Below are 26,033 nucleotides of genomic sequence, written 5' to 3'. Positions count from 1 at the left end.
AGAAATACTTAAAACGAGTAGTTATTTGGCAGAAAATACCAATTTTTGTAATGAGTGTATCTTTGTGCATTTTAATAATTCTGGAACATATGAAAGAAATTCAAAGAAGATATTTTTTCTCAAGAAATCTTAAAAAACATTTTACCCAACAATAACTCTCAACTGTACCACTGAAAGGAGATATAACATTCCCAATTTGTATCAGCATTTATTCATTTATCACCTACAACATCAGGCACTGTCTGCTACCTGTCTGGTGCTAGGAACAATAGTGCCTACCCCTTCACCAGGTCCCAGGGGTTTATATGTGCAGAATGTAAAACAAGGTGGATTTGGTGATTACCAGCTACAGCCTTTGCCCCAGATTCTGTGGTAATCCCAGTCATGAGTTGCACAAAGGAATTCTTATCCTGAGTTGCAGATTGTGTGAATTCCTCTGAATTTTAAGGCTGGAAGTCAAAGCAGGCAATTGGTTTAATAACCCCTCAAAATTCCCCAAATCTTATCTTTTTATTTCCTCATTTGTTGGAAAAGGCTGGTGCAATAATGAGGACAGGCTGGTTCAGTAAAAGCCTGGCAGCCCACAAAACAGAAGGGTGTGTTTGCCCAAGCACAGGTTTATTTAAACTCCTCCTGCTGTGAGGAACAAATCCTTTGGACAAGCCATTTGGCCATGGTTTTCTCACTTCCTCTCCCTGCTGGCATTGTTAGGCCTCAGAACAAAACACCCCCACTGAGGCATGATGTTTATTAGCAAGATTAAAAAGATATAATTCTGGGCTAACATCCCCCCCTCCAGGAACTCAGGGGGCATGATGCAGTAGGATGCTTGTAGCAGGGTTAAAAACATACAATTAGTCATTTAGACTGGGAGCATAAAATAGCAGAAGTTTTCTTATTTGCCTCGGCTATGGCACAGGTGGGGCACACATAGCTTAATTAAGTTTACGGTTCACCTAAGTGAACCTACTTGACCAGGGGCAGACCAGCAGTAGGTAGAATCCCATTTAAGCCCCTTATATACGGCGCAAAATGGGGTATGCAAGGAACAGTTGTCATCTCTGCCCAGACAGTTTTTGAGGAGGACTGCTCCTGATGGAACTTTTCCTGGCATATGCTGTCTGATTCTTACAATAAAAGGTGCTTTCCATGTGCTAATGTGTGTTCAGACTCTGGTGTGAAGGACATGATGTTTATGGAGCAATCCATATTAGTTACTAAATTTGATATGATTTCTACTGTCCTTTTTTAAATGGCCTCCTGGCTGTCTAGAAACCTGGCCCAGCCTGTGCACCATGCATATTTGGAGTGTTGTCTTGCACTTACAACATGGTTGAACAAGATACGTTGTCCCACTCCTGCTAAGGCCCCCAAATTAGAAAAGAGCTGAGAGAGATAATGCTCTTGACACGACTTTGTTTAATCCACAGTGATGTTTCCCCCAACTGAAGTTGAGTTTTCCCGGGGATGGAGAGTGTGCATTTATGGTGGGATTGGGGCATGGTGAAGGTCAGTGAGGATGAAACGCCAGCTATTTTCCCTCTTCTTTTAATTTGCAGCATTTTCACTTTTGACAAAATTGTTCTTTGTGTTTCTCTCCAAAAGGTTTGTTGTGTATGTGTTTTAATAGTTTTATTGAGCTAATTTACGTACCATAAAGTTCACCCATTTAAAGTGCACAGTGCATTGATTTTTAATGTATTTAGAGAGTTGCACAACCATCACCGTAATTGCAAAAGTACACATATTGTATGATTCCATTTATGGGAAATGTCCAGAATAGGCAAATCTACACAGAAAGCAGATTAGTGGTTTCCTAGGGTTTCTTTTTGGGACGATTGTTGTTAGGTGCTGTGGAGTTGGTTTCGACTAATTATGACCCTATGTACAGCAGAGTGAAACACTGCCTGATCCTGCACCATCCTCATAATTGTTGCTGTGTTTGAGCCCAGTGTTGCAGCTACTGTGTCAATCCATCTCGTTGAGGGTCTTCCTCTTTTTGTCTGACTCTCTACCTTACTAAGTAAGCTTGATGTCCTCCTCTAGGGACTGGTCCCTTGTGATAACATGTCCAAAGTACTTGAGATGAAGTCTCACCATTCTCACTTCCAGGGAGCATTCTGGCTGTACTTCTTCCAGGACAGACTTGTTCATTCTTCTGGCAGTTCATGGTGTATTCAGCATTCTTCACCAATACCGTAATTCAAAGGCATCAATTCTTCTTCAGTCTTCTCTATTCCTAGTCCAACTTTTGCATGCATATGAGGCATGGGTCAGGTGCACCCTAGCCCTCAAAGTGACATCTTTGCTTTTCAGCACTTTAAAGAGGTTTTTTTTACACCAGATTTGCGCAATGCAATACATCCTTTGATTTCTTAGCTGCTGCGTCCATGGGTGTTGATTGTGAATCTAGATAAGATGAAGTCGTTGACAACTTTAATCTTTTCTCCATTTATCATAGTGTTGCTTATTAGTCCAGTTGTGAGGATTTTTGTTTTCCTTATGTTGAGGTGTAATCCATAGTGAATGCTGTAGTCTTTGGTCTTCATCAGTAAGTGCTTCAAGTCCTCTTCACTCTCAGCAAGCAAGGTTGTGTTATCTGCATATTGAAGGCTGTTAATGAGTTCCACCAATCCTGATGCCGTGTTCTTCATATAGCCCAGTTTCTGGGATTATTTGCTGAGCATATAAAAAAAAAATTAATTAATATGGTGAAAGGATACAACCCTGACACATATCTTTTCTGATTTTAAACCATGCAGTATTCCCTTGTTCTTTTCCAATGACTGCCTCTTGGTCTGTGTACAGGTTTCGTATGAGCACAATTAAGTTTTCTGGAATTCCCATTCTTTGCAACATTATCCATAGTTATTATGATCCACACAGTCAAAAGCCTTTCCATAGTCAATAAAACACAGGTAAACATCCTTCTGGTATTCTCTGCTTTCAGCCAATATCCATCTGACATCAGCAATGATATCCTTCATTCCACATCCTCTTCTAAATCTGGCTTGAATTTCTGACAGCTCCCTGTCAATATACTGCTGCAATCGTTTTTGAATTATCTTCAGCAAAATTTTACTTGAGTGTGATATTAATGATATAGTTCAATAATTTCTGCACTCTATTAGATCACCTTTCTTTGGAATGGGCACATATATGAATCTCTTCCAGTTGGTTGGCCAGGAGGCTGTCTTCCAAATTTTTTAGCAGAGATGAGTAAAAACCACCAGCATTGCATCTGTTTGTTGAAATATCTCAGTTGAATCCTTGATATTGCAACTTGAGGCTTGAATTTTTTCTTCAGTTCTTTCAGCTTGAAAAATGCTGGAACATATTCTTCCCTTTTGATTTTCTAACTCCAGATCTTTGCACATTTCATTATACTTTGTCATCTCAAGCTGCTCTTTGAAATCTTCTTTGCAGCTGTTTTACTTCATCATTTCTTCTATTCATGTTAGCTACTCTATGCTCAAGGGCAAGTTTCAGAGTCTCTTCTGACATCCATTTTGGTCTTTTCATTCTTTCTCGTCTTTTTTAATGACCTTTTGCTTTCTTCATCTATGATGTCTTTGAAGTCATTCCACAGGTGGTCTGTTCTTCATACATTGGTGTTTTGGACTGATACTTTCTTATTTTTAAGTGGGATAAAATTAACCTTTTATTAGGTAAAGTTTTGTAAATAACTGTAAAGCTGGCATCACTTTGTGTATCAAATACATTTCATGAGTGGAAGATCGATCTGTTTTAGAGCAACTGTTTCAATTCACTTGCCCATCATAATGGTTAAGCACTTGGCTGCGAATCCAAAAGTCAGCCTTTCTAATCCACCAGCCACTCTGTGGGAAGAAAAACCTGGTGATCTGCTCCCGTTAAGATTACAGCCTGGGAAACCCTATGGGACCGTTCTACCCTGTCACACTGGATCACTATGTGTGGAATGTGACTCAACGTCAGTCACACAACAACAACAATAATTTATATATATATATATATATATATATATATATATATATATATATAGTCAGAATGAACACCATGGAGGCCATGAATAGCAGAGATGTGTTTGCTATAAGCCTGTCCATCCACTCATAGCAGTTTAATTGTAATTTTGAAATTTGGAAGGACAAGTCTTCACAGAAGAATTCCTATGAAAGTTTTCCCTGTTTTATTTTGCAAAGAATGAGAAAACATTGGCGGATGATGGAAATAATCACCTGGATAACTTCTCATGCAATTGAAAGAATTTGCTTTCTTTTTCCTCCTCCTTGTTTTTGTTCTCTTAATCTGCCTAGGCTATAGATAAGTTTTATTTAATTTGGTATGATCTCTACTGAATTGAAATTTTCCTTTTCATTTAATCAGTACAAGTCATTAGGATGCTAGTATGATTTAAAAGAATGGCTTAGAGAAAAAGTACTTAGAAACCATTCTTTAAAATATTAAGAATCCATGTACAAAAACAATAGTATTATTATGAACAGCAGTTACAATGAAGCTAATATTTATCAAGTGATTACTGTATTAAGCACTTAGTATGCATACTTTTATTGAATCCTTACCAAATCCTGTGAGGTATAAACCACCGTTATTCCCAATTACAGACTTCTGTGATTGATTCGGAATGATTTGGGAGGTTGATTTTTTCCCAAGATCACACAATCAGTGGCAGAGCCAACAGCCAGACCAAGCATGTCTGAGACCTAAGCACATGTTCTTCACGGCTGTTTTATGTTATCTGTCCCTGACGGTGTGTCAACTATGGGGACCAAAAAGTATGAATGTAAAATGCTTATAATTCAAATTAGAAAACTTGACTGTACTTACTCCTTTTCACATCTGTATTAACTCTGAAACCTGACATTTAATATCTGACTCGCTTTACTAAGTCTCTGATACTTTGAAGTCTTTCGCTCTGTTCATTCTATTGTGCTTTTTAAAAAAAACCTATCAACATTTTTAACCCTGACATATCTACTGCATCCCATTTGCTTTTATTTTCTGCCTAGTTATTCATCTCTTAAAGTACTCACCAATTAGTGTATTTGGTCCTTTATTTCTTTTTCCTAATGTTATAGTCTGACAAGATGCCAACTCTGGACCTCTCTGGTGCCTGCCATCTCGACTCCACCACTTGGGTTGCTAAAATGTGCTGGAGAGCATTATACAATAATTTAAAATTGATATTATTATGCCTTCATGGCCTCTAACCTCAACAAGTTCTTTAAGAGTGCTCTGAAATTTTCCTGTTTGTCAACAAGAACTCTTTCTATTCTTCAACAGTGGCCACTCCCATCTTTTTCATTTTTTTTGTTCAAGCCTCTGAATCTGTCACCTCACTGCGTATTCACCCCTTACTTTCTAAAGAAAATAGGAGCTCTAATAACAGAAATGCCTCAGAATTCTACTGTCTCACCTATGAACACCATTAAATTCCAAAAAAACCATTAATGCTTTTGTCCTCCACTGGAAAATTTCCTCCTCCTACATATGGCTGCTCCCCTGACCTGTGTTCTGTCTTCTGCTTTCGCTAGGAACATGCTCCACCCTTGTGTCTTCTCAGGATCCTTAACCCTGAACTCACTCTCATCATCGTTTAAGAATACTGATATTTCTCCTATTTTCAAGAAAAATTTATTTATTCCATAAATACCTGTAGGTGTGTCCCTTTCTTCCCCATTTCATCTGAGCAGGATTGTCTATGTCTAAATTTAGTATTTTCAATTCCTCACCTCACAATTACTTATTTAGTCACTGCAATCTGAATTTTCTCCCCGTTATACTACTGAAAACACTTCCAGCAATGTAATTATTAACTTGTTTTTTCTCACTTATGTATTGCTACACACACACACACACACTGTCATGCATACACACGTACACACACAGATTCCAAAATTTTGTAGCTAAAATGACAACCATTTATTTGGTCACCATTCAGAAATGTGTTCTAGATTCTGCTCGGCAATTATGCTGGTTCCTGCCTGCAGCCAGTCATGTGGTTGCACACATCTGGTAACTCAACTCAGAATAAATGATAATGATAGCCTCAGTCACATGCCTGGTGGCTGGCTGAAAGTATTCTGAGAGAACAAGCCCCCAGTGGCAAATGCTTAACAAAAGTTTGCTTGTATCATGTTTTCTGAAGTCCCATTGGCCAAATCAAATCACTTAGTCAAGTCCATCATTACTGTGGGAGAGTATCAGACAAGGTGTGGATGCCAGAAGGCATGGTTCATTGTTGTTATTGTTGTTAGGTGCCATTGAGTCAGTTAGCAACCCCGCGCACAACACTACAAAACGTCTGGTTCTGCGCCAATCTCACAATCATTGCTGTGTTTGGGCCCATTTTTGCAGCCACTGTGTCAACCCATTTCACTGAGAGTCTTTCTCTTTTTCATTTATCTACTTCACCAAGCATGATGTCCTTCTCCAGGGATTGGTCCCTCTTGAAAATGTGTCCAAAGTAAATGAGAGGAAGTCTTGCCATCCTCGCTTCTAAGGAGCATTTTGGCTGTATTTCTCCCAAGACAGATTTGTTCATTTTTCTGGAAGTCCATGGTATATTTAATACTCTTCACCAACACCATAATTAAAAGGCATCAATTCTTTGGTCTTCTTATTCATTGTCCAGCTTTCGCATGAATATGAGGCCATTGAAAATACCATGGCTTGGGTCAGGTGCACCATGGTCCTCAAAGTGAATCTTTGCTTTTTTACACTTAAAAGAGGTCTTTTGGAGCAGATTTTCTCAATGCAATACTTTGTTTGATTGACTGTTACGTCCATGAATGTTGATTGTGGATCTAAGTAAAATGAAATCTTTGACAACTTCAATATTTTCTCCATTTATCATAATGTTGCTTATTGGTCCTGTTGTGAGGATTTTTGTTTTCTTTATGTTGAGGTTCATTGGAGTCCATTTATTTAGCAATCTGTCATAGTCAGTCCATTGGCAACATGATTAACAGCCTTGCCTCCTGAAAACTATAGTCATCTCTTCCCTCAGAGTTTTATTTAATTATGGTATCTATCGTACTTGAGGTCCATGATCCCATGTTCTGCAACAGATCTGGACACGGAAGAAATACCTTAGGTACAGCTTTTTTTGATCCAGAATTCTGTGAACTAACATGACAAGTTAATTACTGTTCTTACATACTTAGTATGCAGTGGTGAAGGAGGGAAGGATAATCACAATAGACAACCTTGTTTAAAATAGAAGATGAAAGATACATGTGTTTCACTAATCCACAAAATTCTTAAATTTGTCAGGGTACGTGGTATCAGGTAAACTGGGACTAGTAATCTAGGCCAAAAAAAAAAAATTTTTTTTTTTTTTTTTTTTTTGGGACTAGCAGGGACCAATTCTGTTCTTGGGAGTAACTTCTTAATATAACGTTTTTGTTGGCTCTTTATTCTACTCTTTGCTCTTGTGTCTAAGAGGTCCTTTTCTTTCCTAATGCCTATATCTCAGTTGCTTTCTCAAACTTCTTCCTACACATAATAAATTGTGAGATCAAATGCATCTTTGCATTTTAAATTGCCTCTGTTGTTTTTTAGTCCAAGTTGGTACAATTCTCTTAAAAACTTTAGGGATTTCATGTGAGTCTTATTGGGCTTCACTCCATGGCCCCAAAGCCACAATCATATTCTTTTTGATATGCATCTTCTCTACTTTGGGCATGTAAGGTTGCTGTAGGAGAACCACACCTTCTTAACTGCCTAGTGAGCATTTAAGAATAGGCAGCTCCTTAAATTCTTTTGTTTTTTATCTCAACTGTCTTCAGGCAGCCAGATTTTCAAAGTAAGAAATGTCCATATAGTAAAGAGCAAATCGAGGTTGTGGCTATAAGACCCTTTGTTAAGACATCGTTAAGATTTAAGGTGCTGCCTGATAGATACTCTAGACTAGACAAAGACCTCCTAAGAATCTTAAGGGTTTTGTTTCACAGTAGTGTCACAGACTCAAAATAGAGAGAGGTCAATCTCAGAAAGAATTACGACTAACTTTTGGGGCAAGGAGTGAACTACAGTAAGATTCATGCAAGATTTACAATGTTTTTAGTAGAGCTGTCTTGAAAAAAAGGACTGGCTGCTTGAATGAAAAGGGACTGAAGCAGTTTAAAATGAAAAGCGGTGGTTCGTTGAGTATCAAAATACAGGCTGAGAAATCAAGTTTGCTAGAAACGTGATTTTTCTTTATGAAAACAGGGAAAATATCTTAAGGGCAAAGCCAGCAGCTCAGAGGGAGGAACCAAGAGTTGAGTGATGAATTAGAGAACCATACCCATGGAGCAGAACTGGATTCTAATGAAGAAACATTATTTGCTCCTGGATTAGTGGGTCATAGTCTCGATTTCACAATTACTACTGAGTAGTGATTTTTTTTTTAAGTGATTTGCTATGAAAGTCATAAATAGTTAAGTGCTCAGCTACTAACTGAAAGGTTGGCAGTTCAAACCCACAGAGGCACCTCAGAAGAAAGGCCTGGCAATCTGCTTCTGAAAGATCACAGCCATGAAAATTTTATGGAGCAGTTCTACTCTGCAACACATGGGGTTCTCCATGAGTCAGAATCGACATGATTGTTATAGACATTTATCTTTTCTTTTTTGAATGGGAGTGTCTATTGTAATCGTCCAGGCCCTTTATCAGTATTGTATGTTGTGTGTGTGTTGAGAGAGCATAGATAAATTGCCTTTTAACTTGATAATTCTAGCCATGTTGATGTTGTTATGTGCCATCGATTTGGTTCCAACTCATAGTGATCCCATGTACAACAGAATGAGACATTGCCTGGTCCTGTGCCATCCTCACAATCATTTTTATGCTTGAGCTCATTGTTCAGCCACTGTGTCAGTCCGTCTTGTTGAGGGTCTTCCTCTTATTTGTTGACCCTCTACTTTACCAAGCATTATGTCCTCCTCCAGGGACTTGTCCCTTCTGGTAACATGTCCAGAGTACATGAGATGAAGTCTTGCCATCCTTGCTCCTAAGGAGCATTCTGGCTGTACTTCTTCAAAAACAGATTTGTTTGTTCTTCTGGAAGCACATGGCATATTCAATATTCTTCACCAACACCATACTTCAAAGGCATCAATTGTTCAGTCTTCCGAATTCACTGTCCAGCTTTAGCATGCATAGGAGGCGATTGAAAATACGATGGCTTGAGTCAGGCTCACCTGAGTCCTCAAAGTGACATTTTTGCTTTTTAACACTTTAAAGAGATCTTTTACAGCACCTTTGCGCAATGCAATATGTTGTTTGATTTCCTGACTGCTGCTTCCATGGGCATTGATTGTGGATTCAAGTAAAATGAAATCCTTGACAACTTCAATCTTTTCTCTATCTATTGTGATGTTGCTTATTGGTCCAGTTGTGAGGAATTTGTTTTATTTATGTTGATATGCAATCCATACTGAAGGCTGTGGTCTTTGGTCTTCATCAGTAAGTGGTTCAAATCCTCTTCACTTTCAGAAAGCAAGATTGTGTCGTCTGCATATGGCAGGTTGTTAACGAGTCTTCCTCCTAATCTGATGCTGCCTTCTACTTCATGTAGTCCAGGTTCTTGGATTACTTGCCCTGCATACATATTGAATAAATATGATGAAATGATGCAACCCTGACACACACCTTTCCTGATTTTAAACCACTCAGTATCCCGTTTGAATGACTGTCTCTTTGTCTATGTACAGGTTCCTTATGAGCACAATTATGTGTTCTGGAATTCCCATTCTTCCCAGTGTTATCCATAATTTGTTATGGTCCACAAAGTTGAATGTCTGTCCATAGTCAATACAACACAGATAAACATCTTTATGGTATCCTCTGCTTTCGGCCAAGATTTGTCTGACATCAGGAATGATATCCCTTGTTCCATGTCTGCTTCTGAATCTAGGCTGAATTTCTGGCAGTTCCAGTCGATATAGTGCTGCAACTCTTTTTGAATTACCTTCAGCTAGATTTTACTTGCATGTGATATTAATCATATTGTTCGATAATTCCCACATTCTGTTTGATCACCTTTCTTTGAAATGGGCACAAATATGGACCTCTTTCAATTAGTTGTCCAGGAAGCTGTTTTTCAACTTTCTTGACATAGATGAATGAGCACCTCCAGTGCTGCATCCATTTGTTGAAACATCTCAGTTGGTGTTTTGTAAATTCCTGAGACTTGTTTTATGCCATTCCTTTCAGTGCATCTTAGATTTCTTCTTCCAGTACCATCAGTTCTTGATCATATGGTACCTCCTGAAATAACTGAATGTGGACCAGTTCTTTTTGGTACAGTGATTTTGTGTATACCTTCCACCATTTGATGCTTCCCACATTGTTCAACATTCTCACTACAGTATCCTTCAGTATTGTAGCTCAAGGCTTGAATTTTCTCTTCAGTTCTTTCAGCTTGAGAAATGCTGATTTTTGGTTTTCTAATTCTAGGTCTTTGCACCTTTCATTATAATACTTTACTTTTTCTTCTCGAACCTCCCTTTGAAATCTTCTGTTCGGCTCTTTAACTTCATCATTTCTTCCGTTTGCTTTAGCTTCTGGACGTTCAAGAGCAAGTTCCAGAGTCTTTTGTGACATCCATTTTGGTCTTTTCTTTCTTCCCTGTCTTTTTAATGATCTCTTACTTTCTTCATGTATGATGTCCTTGATATCATTCCACAGCTCATCTGGTCTTCAGTCATTAGTTTTCAATGCATCAATTCTATTCTTGAGATGGTCTCTAAATTCAGGTGGGAAATACTCAAAGTCATATTTTGTCTCTCATGGACTTGCTTTAGTTTTCTTCAGCTTCAACTTGAACTTGCATAAGAGCAATTGATGATCTGTTCTGTAGTCAGCCTCTGGCCTTATTCTGACTGATGATACTGAACTTTTCCATTGTCTCTTTCCACAGATGTAGTCAGTTTAATTCCTGTGTATTCCATTTAGTGAGGTCTACATGTATAGTTGCCATTTATGTTGTTGAAAAAAGGTATTTGCAATGAAGAAGTCATTGGTCTTGTAAATTCTATCATGCGATCTCCAGTGTCATTTCTATCACCAAGGTCATATTTTCCATTACTAATCCTTCTTCTTTGTTTTCAACTTTCATATTCCCATCACCAGTAATTATCAATGCATCTTGTTGCATGTTTGATCAATTTCAAACTGCAAGAGCTGGTAAAAATCTTCAATTTCCTCATCTTTGGCATTAGCATTTGGTGTGTGAATTTGAATAATAGTCATATTAACTGGTCTTCCTTGTAGGCATATGGATATTATCCTATCACTACAGTGTTGTCCTTCATGGTAGATCTTGAACTACTCTTTTGATGATGAGTTTGACACCAGTCCTCTTCAATTTGTCATTCTAGGCATAGTGGGCCACATGATTGTCTGATTCAGAATTCCCAATACCAGTCCATTTCAGCCCACTAATCCATAAGATATTGATTTTATGCATTCCATTTCATTTTTGATGACTTCCGATTTTCCTAGATTCATACTTCATGCATTCCATGTTCTAATTATTAGTGGATGTTTGCAGCTGTTTCTTCTCATTTGGAGTCATGCCACCTCAGCAAATGAAGGTCCCAAAAGCCTTAATCCATCCATATCATTAAGGTCGAAGCCACATTGAGGAGGCACCACTTCCCCAGTTGTATTTTGAGTGCCTTCCATCCTGAGGGGCTAATCTTTCAGCACTATATCAGACAGTGTTCTGCTGCTATTCATAAGGTTTTCATTGGCCATTTTTTTCTGAAATTGACTGCCAGGTCCTTCTTCCTAGTCTCTCTTAGTCTGGAAGCTACACTGAAATCTGTCCACCTTGGGTGACCCTGTTGGTGTTTGAAATACCAGTGGCATAGCCTCCAGCATAACAGGAACACACTACCCACCACAGTACCACAAACTGACAGATGCATAGGGAGTTCTAGTCATAGTAACCATTAATCTACTTTCTGTCTCTATGCATTTGCTTATTCTAGATAGCTCATATAAGTGATATCACACAATATTTGTCCTTTGTCTCTGATTTATTTCAGTTAGCATAATGTTTTTAAGGTTTATCCATGTCATAGTGTGCATTAGAACTTCATTCCTTTTTGTGGCTGGATAATATTCCATTACATTTATATACCGTATTTTGTTTGCCCATTCATCTGCCAGTGGGCCAGTTGATTTTTAAAACATGGAAAGGATATACTTGTCATCCCTAAAAATTCTTAAATTTGGCATATGTCATGATATTCCTATGTTTTCAAGATGATTTATACTTTTGAATGGGATAGCTATACCCAAAACCAGACCAAATCTGTTGCCATTGAGTCAATTCTGACTCATAGCAACCCTATAGGTCAGAGTATAACTGCCCCATAGAGTTTCCAAGGAGTGCCTGGTGGATTTGAACTGCTGACCTTTTGGTTAGCAGCTGTAGTACTTACCTACTATGCCACCAGGGTTTCCGGGATAGCTATAAAAAATATTTATATATTTATTTATTTTTATTTTTTAATTTTTTTTTTTTTTGCTATATATTACCCTAAATTGACTGTAAATTTAAGGGTTCACGTATTCTTTCCTTAGGATAATAGGTTACAATTGTAGGAAATAGTATCTGGTATTAGTACTCCATATTTATAAAATGCATTATGATACAAAAAGAGATTTCTAATATAAAGTTCATTTTTTCCCTTAATATTTAGTGTGGAAGATAGAAGATTTTTTAAGTAACTTCCTTGTCCCAAAGATAGTATTTGTAACATTTTAAAAATTTGGTAACGATTTCCAAAAACAATATAGTGTTAAAAAAGCAGTGTCGATGAAAATGTTAGATGCATCAAGAAGGAGTTTGTCAGCAATGTGGTTTAGAGCTTTAAGTAAATGAAGTGTTTCATCTCCTTTAAAAATATGACAGTTTCTAAAACTAAGTCCAGCGTGGACCTAGTTTTTCTTCCCTTCTCTTTTTCTTTTTGCTGTTCTGAAAAACAAATGCGTGAAATTTTGTGGTTTGTTGGTTATAATTAATTATATTAGAAATTATAATAAAATATTCTTGATACCTAAAATATTTATGAAAATAAGTAAAATTCTAAGCTTAATTATAATAATTACATTAATAAACTCATAAACCAAACCTGTTGCCGCCGAGTTGATTCCAACTCATAGCAACCTTGTAGGACAGAGTAGAACAGCCCATAGGGTTTCCAAGGAGTGGCTGGTAGAATCCAACTGTCAAGCTTTTAGTTAGCAGCTGAGCTCTTAACCACTGCACTACCAGGGCTCTTACCTTAATAGTTAATAACAATTAAGATAGAAGAGTTTAGTCTCTTTCAGAGTTTTAGTACAAGAAAATTCTGTCCATCACAACTAGATGGTGCCTGGCTACCACCACTGCCTGCACTGACAGGGATTACAATAGAGGGTCCCGGACACAGCTGGTGAAAAATGTAGAACAAAATTCAAACTCACATGCACAAAAAAGGCCAGACTTACTGGTCTGACAGAGACTGGCAAAACCTTGAGAATACAATCTCTGGACACCCTTTTAACTCAGTACTAAAGTCAGTCCTGAGTATCACCCTTTAGCCAAAGATTAGGCAGGATTATAAAACAAACAGTAACACAAGTAGCTCAACCATATATGTGAGACTAAATTGGCACATCAGCCCAGGGGCAAGGCTGAGATGGCATGAGGGGACAGGACAACAGGATGAATGGAAATGGGGAAACTGAGGTCAAGAAGGAGAGAGTGTTGACACATCACGGGGTTGGCAACCAGTGTCACAAAACAATATGTGTATTGTTTAATGAAACTAATTTGCTCTGTAAACTTTCAGCTAAAGCACAATTAAAAAAAAAAAAAACTCCAGCAGCTTAGCAAATACCAAAACTTGCTTAAAGGAGGGTTCTAAGTAGGAGGTAATGGAGAAAGGGGCAAATTGATCAATATTGTGATGTTGAATATTGGTTTTGTTACATGTGTAGTGTGTATATATATTGTGCATTCATATATCTGTGTATATGTGTATGTAATTTTGTGTGCATGTAGATAAAAACCCATTGCTGTCGAGTCGATTCCGACTTATAGTGACCCTATAGGACAGAGTAGAACTGCCCCATCGGGTTTCCAAGGAGCAGCTGGTGGATTGGAAAACTGCTGACCTTTTGGTTAGCTGCTGAGTTCTTAACCACTGATAGCTAAATGCATAGATACAGAAGTCAATTAATGCATGTAAACAGAGCATCGTATTCTATTGGGTCACTTAAATTTAATTTTCTTTTAATTGTTGTTTGTATACTGTTTCTAATTTTTCTTTTGGGATGCTTGTTGCTTTTTATATATTTATAGAAGTATTGATAGCAATCTCTTGCCTTTTACATTGATGACAAATGTTTTCATTCTGCTTGTCTTAGTCTTTTAACTTATTTACAGTTTATTGTAGTACCTTAAAATATTTCACTCCTGGATGAATCTGCCTGTATTTTCCCTCATACACCTGTTTGTGCCAGTGGTGAAATTCTTCTAGTTACCTGGCCTCTGTTTTGTTTCTCTCTATAACTTTTATCTTAGGCAGATCCCCAGTGCAGTTAGAGAGCTATTCTCATGGCAGGGACTAGAAGGCAATTTCTCAGCCTTTATTTTGTATTCTGGGCATGGGAAGTAGCAAGACTGCCCCATATCATCCACAGGTGGCCCTTTGATTGTTTACTTTATTACCTGCTTATTCCCCCCATACTGGGAAGTCCTTAGGAACTCCACAGAGAAGCTTCTTTCCTACCCTGAAGTAGACTCCATTTTGTCTGTTCTGAGTTGCGCTTTTCTTTGCTCTGTTTTCACTATCTAATCTGACTGCTTTCTATTTCTGGGGAGCTCTCCTAAAGTATTGGTTCCAGTGATTTTGTTGTTTTCTGTTTCATGATTTGGTATATATACACCTATTTTTTCTAGACATTTTAGTCGGATTTGGGAATGGAAAGGAAGTCATCATATAGGCTCAATCTAACATCTTGAATTGGACTGCATCTGTGGAAGCTATGGCATTCTGACTGTGTAGCCCTGTGTTGTTGGTAATTTATGCCACCTCCTGCAGCCTAACATACTGTGACAACACAGTCCCACCAAGGAGTTTATAGTACAGAGGGGAAATAATGCTATAGGAAACGAAATATCTGTGAAATCCCACGTAATTTGTGCTTAACATTCTTTGTAATACGTTAAAATTCAGAAGATGACCAGTGTTCATCACAGCACTATTCACAATAGCCAAAAGATGGAAACAACCTAAATGCCCACCAACAGATGAATGGATAAACAAAACGTGGTACATACATGCAGTGTATTATTACGCTGTCATAAAGAGGAATGAAGTCCTGATACATTTTACAACGTGGATGAACCTTGAAAGCATCTTGCTGACTGAAATAAGTCAGTCACAAAAGGACAGATAGTGTATAATTCTACTTATGTGAAATATCTAGAATATGTGTATAAATACAAACCTAAGTTTATCAATGGTTATGGGAGGGAGGGGAGGGCACAGAAGCAGGAAGGAGGGACTCATTGCATGGGGACACTGAGCTTCTGTTAAGTGTGATTTAAAAAAAAAACGGGAAACAAGCAATGATGATGGTTGCACAACATGATAAACACAATGAATGTCACTGAATTGTACATGTGAAGATGGTGAAAATGGCAAATGTTTTGTTACATATACATTTACCGCAATTTGAAAAAAAAAAAATTCAACGGGCTGTCATGCATGTCTGATGATGTGAAAAGTCTTTTGCGAAGAAGCAGCATTTAAACTATTGATAAGGCAGAAACCCTGGCGGTGTAGTGGTTAAGTGCTATGGCTGTTAATTTAAAGGCTGGGAGTTCAAACCCGCCAGGTGCTCCTTGGAAACTCTGTGGGGCAGTTCTACTCTGTCCTATAGGATAGCTATGAGTTGGAATTGACTTGATGGCAGCAGGTTTGGTTTTTTTTTTTTGGTTGATGAAGCAGGAAGATTTAGAAACACAGAGATGAAAGAACAGAATAAATAGGTGGGAGCAATAATAACAGAATATCAATAGGTAGGAGAAATATATCCTATTTGGAAAACCACAGAGTTTAATTTGACAAAAATATAATAGGGTAGGTGAAATACACTATTGCCGATATTGTCAGTGAGTTTATGCGTAAATCAAGTTTACCTGTTGTTTTTTGTGGTGCTTATAAACTGATTTGTACTGAAACATTTTATTTTGACAGTTTGAAACGGCTCATGAAGAATGGTAAGGACCTTTCCTGCTTCTTTTATTGTTTGTTTTTCATGTTGAAGTTATTGATAGTCTTCTCTAGAACATAGTTTTCCTTTTAAAAGGAACATTAGACTGAAAGTAGGATTTTCTACATCAAATATTAAAATTGTCTTTAAAAATATAAGAGAATTATTCTGGTTCAAGAACTAAGTGAGTAGATCTCAGAAGAGAAAACACAAATACAGACCTAATTAAGTAATTTAGTATATCATGTAATTTGCATTACAAGTCAATGGGGAAAGAATTATTTAATAAGTGAATCATGCTGGAATGATATTTAACTCTTTTTTTAAAACAGCAAACAAACAGGAAACATTACATCATATTATTCAACGAAAAATGTTTTCAAAATGAAAATTAAAACTTTAGGAAGAAAATATAATGACTCTTTTCCTTACTTAAGAATAACAAAGCTTTCCTAAATAAATAGTGGAACACCAGTAAGATCAAATACTATGTAGCCATTGAAAATATTTAATGGTAATCAAATACACCCAGAATCAAATACACAGAAAGTAATATTATGTGACTAAAGCAGGATGCAAAATATTATGGCTTTAATTTTACAAAAAAATACCACTAGAAGATCATGTTCTATAGTATCTATGGAAAGAGTAAATGAGTATGGACAATTTTATGTTCTTTTTATTTTTGGTATGCATACAATTTTCTTAAATTTGCAATACACATTTAATAAATAAGGTATAATGGTTTTATAAAAATTAAAAAAATAAACTCTGGTTTGTTGTTGATACTTGTATCTAATTAAAAGAAAAGTACCTGCTTTCAAATACTGTGAAGGTTAGTCTGGGATTCTAGAATAGGACCAGAGAGATAATAATAATAAGAAATATTTCATTACTCAGCATATAAAACTTCAGCTAGAGAGGAACTTCTGAAAGGAAATAACAGTTTAATTTGGATATTTTCTAAACAGTTATTGAAAACCAGCATCAAATCTGAAATGGTATTTTTACTCCTTGTAATTTATATGGGTTCCTCGGACCCTGTTAACCTGAAATCAGAGAAATGTGTCATCCACATTGTTCTCCAGAAATATCCTCTTTCTGACAGCAACACTCATCCTGGGAAAGACCAATTTCTTTTTAAAAAAGTAAGGAAAAAAAATACTGCTTTATTATCTCTTCAAATTTTCAGGTCATTTGTAATAAAATTTAAGTTAATATGAATTTACCATTAAGTGTAAAGCCCATTCATTACCTATTAAAACATCACTATACTAATCTCCTATGTGGAGGACTAATGTTTACAGTGTCACCATAAATATTTAAAATTCAGTATAAGAACATCACCTAAAATTTGTTTTATTAATTTTTAGTACAGCCCTCCCTTACCAATTGATTGCTTCTTTCACATTATATAGGAGTATAGCTTCTTCCATAAAAGGAATGACGGAAGAAGATTGGAGTACAAGAAGTGTTGCTGCCCCAGAGCAAAAGATCAAAACAGAAGAAGGAGGTAAAGTTGTTCCTCACATTTACTGAGGAACATAAATACATTATATATAAATAATTACACATAAATAAATTAGACATAAATATAACAGTATTTAAAAGATCAGTGGTTTTTCATTGAATGTATTTCTAATCTTTACTATAACCATGTTTATAATGTTTACCATTCTTCTGAGTGTATAATAGAGAAACAAGCCCCTATATAATTTATTAAACATTCATTCAACAAGTATCTATTAATGGTATTATATATCAGATCTAGTTCAGTTCTCTCCAGTCCAAATTTCTGTGATAATTGAAATGGCCTATATTTAGACAGTCTCAACAGAGAAGCTATTAGCACACACAGCTGTTGAACATGTGAAATGTTGGTTAATGAGACTAAGGAACTGAATTTTTAAGTTTTATTTAACTTTAATGAACTTAAATTTAAATATAGTCACGTGTGGCTTGTGGCTGCCATACTGCACATCAAAATGCTAGTTTATATATAAGTTGTCGTATTATTGTCACAACTTACAAAATGTAAAATACTTTACTTACTGGTGTTGTATGTGTGTTAGCATTACATCTATGTATTTGAATATATTCTTTGGATTATATTAAACAGCTCTTATCCCCTCAGTGGTACTGTCACAAAAAAGTTTTGGTAAACAATTTTAGAGAAAGGTATCTCAAAAATGAGGGATTTCTTTTGAAGGAAAAAATGTTATTTTGTTATTCAAAGCCGTCATTTATAGCAGGCTCAGTTGTTACTGTTTCCCTTTTTCATATTTATGTCTATAAGGGAAATGAAAACCTCGGTTATTACTTATTAAGTTTTTACATGATAAATGCTGAGACAAGAAGTTAATATATGGATAGTCGCACAGTTCAAAATAATCTTGATGAGCTAACAGTAAAAAACTAACTGAAATTATGATTATAAGCATGCACATTTGGGTCAAAAACACAGGATATAGCAGGATGAGGGGAATATATTGTAATTAAACACTTATGTTTAAAAAATTGCAGGCAGCTGCTCACTCAGTAGCTCAAATAGTGGAGCTAATCCATGTGGTAGTCTAAAAAACAACGAAAAACACACCAACAAAACAACTTGAAAGAGATGTTAAATGGAATGTTTTAGAGTCACCACAAGTTATTCATACCTACATTTATTCCAGAATGTTATTAGAGGATGTATAAAAACAAATAATTAACAACGTAAAGTGTCCAGCGTGTGGTAGAATGTGACAAAAGAAGACAGTAGACTTGAAGAGACCAAATAAAGGAGCAGTCCACAGAAAGATAATTTCCATGCATTAAAATGGGGAAATTTGTTTCGCAAGAATTCTTTGCAGTCAGCATGCTGAATTTCTTTGACAAGCTCACTGGATTAGAAGTGGAGGCTGTGGCCTCTGAGCTTGTCCCTATAGCTATCCTGCCATCATTATGTAATGCTCCTTTCTAGCAGAACGCCATTGTCTTTATCGTCTAAAACCAAAACAAATGCAAAAAGTTTATTAGTTGTCTTTATTCTTGATACAGTTTTACTATTTTTTTCTCCAGTCGCTATGAGTCGGAATCGAATTGACTCGAAGGCACTGGGTTCAGTTCTCTGAGGGTCTTGCCTTACCTGACATTTTTTGTTTATGTATTCTTGTCACGTCATTTTTGGCAAAGACACTGGCAATAGGCATAAATCTCACAAGGGTGAGACCCATATCTTTCTTGCTTACTGATCTACCTCCAAGACTGAGCACATTTTCTAGAACATAATAAACTCTATATGCATTTCTTGCATAAATAGATGAAAGAATACCCACATTAAAATTTTTGTTAACATGAAACCGTATCATTCCAGAGCTGTAAACCAGGAATCACAACTGAAGCTCATTAAAAGAGTTAATTTGTATTACAAACAAATAAATAGAATTTGGAAATGACGAATTCCTGGCAAAGCTAAGTAGAGAAGTTATTATCTGATAAGACTGAAGAATATAAAGTCTTATTTCTAGGAACAGTCTGAAAATTTTCAATATTTAGTTGATGTGATCATTATGATTTACTTTTCTCATATAATGGAAGGAAACACAGGTACTATTTAAAAATAAAACTCAATAATTCAGCTTGTGAACAGGACATTTTTTTTTTCCTTGATATGAAATAATATTATTTATGAAGGTATGCAGTTCAAATCCACCAGGCACTCCTTGGAAACTCTATGGGGCAGTTCTACTCTGTCTTATAGGGTTGCTATGAGTCAGAATTGACTTGACAGCAGTGGGTTTTTTTTTTTTTTAATGAAGGCATAGGTTTATATTTAGCTATTCTAATTATTTTATAAAATACTCATTTAGAAATATGCCTTCAAAGGTTATAATCAATGTTATGATTGTATTATAATAAAACTGTCTTTAAAAGGCTGATTCTCTTTTCTAAAATTCTCTTATTAAATATTGGGCTGATAGAAATGCATTTATATTTACCCAATATTTAATATTAAATATAGAAATATTTAAAAGACTAGTGGTACAACTAACACCCATGTTCCCACCACCCAGATTATAGGCTGAGTCACTAACAAATGTGAATACATATTCCTATTTTAAGATGAAAAATGTCCAGAAATAAAGCAGGAAATGGGAACATTGCTGTCAGAAGCCATCCATCTCATTAAAAGCCTAGAAACCGACCGTGCAGAAGCTGAAGAGGCTTTAAGACAACAAAAATTGAGAAGGAAAAAGATCAAGATGAAAATTGATTCTTGGTCAATCTGGAGACTTCAAGAACTCCCCTCCGCTGTGCAGAAAGGTAACAATAAGGGTTTTTCATATTTGCTTCCTAATGGATTGGAGAAGCATGGATAACCAATTGCACCCCTGAATACAATACCACTTCTGTTCTGTTTAGGGGGACCATATTATTTAACATCCAAGCCCGGGCATGTTTGGGAGACACCGGTAATAATTCTGGGCTCATAACAGATAAACTGGGACCGTGCTGTGTAAACCTGGACCTGCTGGCATCCTGGCTTTGTTGGAAATTACATGGATTTTTTGGCATGCAAACACTTGGCACATGTTTTGTATAATGGCTGTAATATCTGAGCTATTAGAAACTTAAATTTATTGCCAGTTGGTTTCATTAGCCACATCTTTAAATCTAAGAAAACGCAACAGCTCTAAGTGTTAACTTAGGAATTTCGTGCATCTGCTTGTGAAAATTGAACAGCAAATTTGCCTCGGCAACTTCTAGCATGGCCTGAAACCTAAACTATTTCAAAGAGTCCTGCAGGTAACATATGTTTAAGAAGGAAACAGTCTTTTAGACCTCAGAGTGAGGGACCTGTTGTGATCTATTAAGCCATCTGAAGGCACTGAATTTTTTATTCTCCAAACATAGTGCCTTACAAAACAAGCCTGATTACCTGAGTCTGCTTGAGGCTGAAAGGTTTTTACCCTTTCGGAGCATAAAATTTCTAATTCAGGGTTCACATGCTTCTTTACTGGATTATATTAGGGTTCCCATATAATGTATCATTTAAATCAAGACACCTTTGAAAAGAAAAAGTAATTAATTATTACTCTGGGACAATAGTCATTAAATCTAAATTATGTGTCAAACGTTCTGAACCCATAAACCCCTTTTTTATGTTATATGATGTTCTAAAACTGTAGTCCCAAAGTGAGGTGTACACATTCTAGGAAATTGTAAGAAAATATCAAAAGTTTTATTTATATTTTAAAATTTCATTCTTTTTTTCATTCTATTTTTGAATAGTGCTTTACATTAATATTAATAAATTAAAAAAAGCATAGATAATTTCATAAATTCTATACATACATATATATTGAGGTTTTAGAGACAACTGAGGCTATAGTAGGATTAGAATAGGCATCCTGGAAACTTCTGGATCCCAACCGATTCTTGACATTTCTATCTAACTCATAATCACATCCACAGGGAGTCATCTGCCATTTTTCCTAATTGTTTTGGAGACATTGCCTTATTAGTATTAGAGAACTCAAAGTTTAAGGTTTGTTTTGTTTAAATTTTTGTTCATCAATTTGTGTAAAACTTCATATATCCTTTCTAAGAATATTTAGATACTGTAATTTTGGGCCGAAAGGAGCTCTACCTAAGGAATTACTGAAATAAAATTAAATTGAGATATATGTGTACCTAATAAATGCCCTTTAAGTGATGGAATAAATCCTCGTCATTGGTGATCATTTATGGTATGAGTTGCCTTTTATTCAGTATTGTTTCAGATCTATTTTAAAAAAAGAAATTTGTGTCACTTTGCCTTATTCTATTTAAGTAGCTAACACATGTATTGAAACTTGTGTTCATTATTACTATGTATTTCTTCAGTGCCTTTTATTCATAACACATTCATGAAAGATAATATGCTTTCAGGAATGTGCCAACTTTATAATATTTTGGATGTAATCTATAAATTTTATAAATTGGTTTACAAAGTATAGAAAGATATATTTTCATAGGTTTTAGATTCTCTAAGTCTCTAGGATACATGATGGGAAGAACTTCTAAACTCCTTAGCAGCTTTACATTAAGTATGATGTGTGCTGTAGACTTAGATCACATTTCATTAAGTTAAGGAATCTAAAGAAATTTACTTCTTTTCTAGATATCTTCTGCTTACTCCTCCAGATCCATTTACTCCCCTTGGGTTCCCTGTTTTGTGGCCCAGGACACTGATTTATAATAGGCTGCATCTTTTCCACTCTTTCTTCCTGCTGAGTTGAACCAGTGGTATTCACCTGTCAAGGGGTCATGGGGAGAGGGAGTCATGGAGAAGAGTGAGGTTGGAATATTACACTCCTGGCCCCCTCTCTCTACCTGGCCTCCGTAAGCTGACCACACTTTCTCATGAATATGACAGCCCTTGGCATCTTGTTGTTGTTGTTGTTGTTAGGTGCTATCGAGTCCGTTCCGACTCATAGCGACCCTGTGTACAATAATGATGCACTATCATCACAATCATTGTTATGCTTAAGCCCATTGTTGCAGCCACCATGTCAATCCATCTCATTGAGGGTCTTCCTCTTTTCTGCTGACCCTCTACTTTACCAAGCATGATATCCTTCTCCAGGGACTGATCCCTTCTAAAACAAGACCAAAGCATGTGAGACGCAGTGTTGCCATCCTTGCTTCTAAGGACCATTCTTCCAAGACAGATTTGTTTGTTCTTTTGGCAATCCATGATATATTCAATATTCTTTGCCAGCACCACAATTCAAAGATGTCAGTTCTTCTTCAGTCTTCCTTATTCATCATCCAGCTTTCACATGCATAGGAGGCAATTGAAAACACCATGGCTTGGGTCAGTCACCCCTTAGTCTTCAAGGTGACATCTTTGCTTTTCAACACTTTAAAGAGGTCCTTTGCAGCAGATTTGCCGAATGCAATGTCTTTTGATTTCTTGACTGCTGCTTCCATGGGTGTTGATTGTGAATCCAAGTACAATGAAATCCTCGACAACTTCAATCTTTTCTCTGTTTATCATGATGTTGCTTATTGATGCAGTTGTGAGAATTTTTGTTTTCTTTATGTTGAACTATAATCCATACTGAAACCTATAGTCTTTGATCGTCATCCGTAAGTGCTTCAAGTCCTCTTCACTTTCGGCAACCAAGGTTGTGTCATCTGCACATGGCAGGTTGTTAATGAGTCTTCCTCAAATTCTGATGCCCTGTTCTTCTTCATATAGTCTAGATTCTCAGATTATTTGCTCAGCATACAGACTGAATAGATATGGTGAAAGGATACAACCTTGACACACACCTTTCCTGACTTTAAACGATGCAGTATCCATTTATTCTTTTCGAACCACTGCCTCTTGATCTATGAACAGGCTCCTCAGGAGCACAATTAAGTGTTCTGGAATTCCTATTCTTTGCAATGTTATCCATAGTTTGTTTTGATCCATACAGTCAAATGCCTTAGCATAGTCAATAAAACACAGGTAAACATCCTTCTGGTATTCTCTGCTTTCAGCCAGGATCCATCTGACATCAGCAATGATATCCCTGGTTTCATGCCCTCTTCTGAGTCCAGCCTGAATTTCTGGCAGGTCCCTGAAGATATACTGCTGCAGCCGCTTTTGAATGATCGGCCCTTAAATTTTACTTCCATGTGATATTAATGATATTGTTTGATAATTTCCATATTCGGTGGGATCAGCTTTCTCGGGAATAGCCCTAAATATAGATCTCTTCCAGTCAGTTGGCCAGGTAGCTGTCTTCCAAATTTCTTGGCATAGATGAGTGAGTACTTCATCACTGCATTCCTTTGTTGAAACATCTCAGTTGGTATTCTGTCAATTCCTGGAGCCTTGTTTTTCGCCAGTGCCTTCAATGCAGCTAGGACTTCTTCCTTCACTACTGTTGGTTCCTGCTTATATGGTACTTCCTAAAATAGTTGAAAGTCGACCAATTCTTTTTGGTACAGTGACTCTGTGTATTCTTTCCATCTTCTTTTGATGCGTCCTGAGTTGTTTAATGTTTTCCCCATAAAAAAAAAAAAATAGAATCCTTCAATATTGCAACTCAAGTCTTGAATTTTTTTCTTCAGTTCTTTCAGCTTGAGAAATGCGGAGTGTTCTACCCTTTTGGTTTTCCACCTACAGATCTTTGCACATATCATTATAATACTTTGTCTTCTCGAACCCCTCTTTGAAATCTTCTGTTCAGCTCTTTTATTTCATCATTTCTTCCTTTCGCTTTAGCTACTCGACGTTCAAGAGCAAGTTTCAGAGTCTCTTCTGACATCCATTTTGGTCTTTCCTTTCTTTCCTGTCTTTTTAATGACCTCTTGCTTTTTCATGTATAATGTCTTTGACGTCATTCCACAACACATTTAGTCTTCAGTCATTGGTATTTGATGTGTCAAATCTATTCTTGAGATGATCTCTAAATTCGGGTGGGATTTACTGAAGGTTGTAATTTGGCTCTTATTGACTTGCTCTAATTTTCTTTAGTTTCGTTGCATATGAGCAATTGATGGTCTGTTCTACAACTGGCTCCTGGCCTTGTTCTGACTGATGATATGGAGCTTTCCCATGGTCCTTTCCCACACATGTAGTCGATTTGATTACTGTGTATTCCATCCGGTAAGGTCCACATATATAATCGCCATTTATGTTGCTGAAAAAAGGTATTTGCGATGAAGAAGTTGTTGGTCTTGCAAAATTCTATCATGCAATCTCTGGCATCATTTCTATCACCAAGGCCATACTTTCTAACTACCTATCCTTCTTCTTTGTTTCCAACTTTTGCATTCCATTCTTCAGTAATTGTCAGTGCGTTCTAATTGCATGGTAGATCAGGAACTTGGAGAGATTGGTAAAAGGAAGTCTTAGAGAGAGTTTTGGGGTTGACCTTTCAAAAGGACAGAATATTTATCTAAAGTATCATTAGATGGGAAACCCTGGTGGCATAGTGGTTAAGTGCTATGGCTGCTAATCAAAGGGTCAGCAGTTCAAATCTACCAGGCGCTCCTTGGAAACTCTATGGGGCAGTTCCACTCTATCCTGTAGGGTCGCTATAAGTTGGAATTGACTCTACGGCACTAGGTTTGGTTTGGTTTTTGGTATCATTAGATAATTGTGTTCTATATAAATGGTCACCAAAGTACATCTACTATGGAGGAATAGCTCAGTACTTAAGTAGGATGCTATATCTTTTAATTTTTTTGTTTGTTTTTTTGTCTTGTGAATTAGTCAGCTATTGTTGCAATGATACTTTATAACATATCACCATGGAACTCAGTGACTTACAATAATAAGCTCTTTTTTTTCTCCCACTCATGGGGTGATTCAAATCCAGTGGGCTTGGCTCAATGCTGTGTGTGGTGTTCTGCTTTGTATTTCTCTTAACCTCCTTGGTTAGCAGTTTCCCAGAGTCACACTTTTCTTTTGGCAAATTCCAGGAGTACATATGGTGAATAGAAAACATAGGATGCCTCTCAAGGTGATGGCTTGAAACTGGTACATTTTCACTTCTTCCCACAACCTTTGGCCAAAATAAGTAATATGACCAACCAAGAATACACATGACTAGGCAGTATCTCTGTCCTAAGAGGGAAGGTAGTGAGCAGTAATCTGATCTGTCACATCTTGCTTTTGCTGACTCTCCCGGATACTGAGTTGTTTTTAGTATAGAGTCTACTATTTTATCATGATCTCTTATTCATCTGTGATTTTTTAATATATGAGTCCACTGAGCCTTTGATTGCCTTTTGTTCTCTATTAG

At 36.7% G+C, this 26,033-nt stretch overlaps 1 protein-coding gene across 1 annotated transcript in view; it reads left to right on the top strand.

Annotated features, from left to right (window-relative positions):
• The window catches only part of CCDC178 (coiled-coil domain containing 178), a 548,199-nt gene that overhangs the window by 97,921 nt on the left and 424,245 nt on the right, over positions 1-26,033 (top strand). The window contains exons 5-7 of the mRNA XM_049901613.1: positions 16,248-16,270; positions 17,682-17,776; positions 20,368-20,568. Of these exons, the coding sequence (XP_049757570.1) occupies positions 16,248-16,270; positions 17,682-17,776; positions 20,368-20,568 (319 nt within the window). The remainder of the gene's footprint in view (positions 1-16,247; positions 16,271-17,681; positions 17,777-20,367; positions 20,569-26,033) is intronic.

Source organism: Elephas maximus, chromosome 11 (assembly GCF_024166365.1).
Source record: "Elephas maximus indicus isolate mEleMax1 chromosome 11, mEleMax1 primary haplotype, whole genome shotgun sequence".
NCBI classification, from domain to species: Eukaryota; Metazoa; Chordata; class Mammalia; order Proboscidea; family Elephantidae; genus Elephas; species Elephas maximus.
This window is presented reverse-complemented; position numbering and strand designations above follow the sequence as displayed.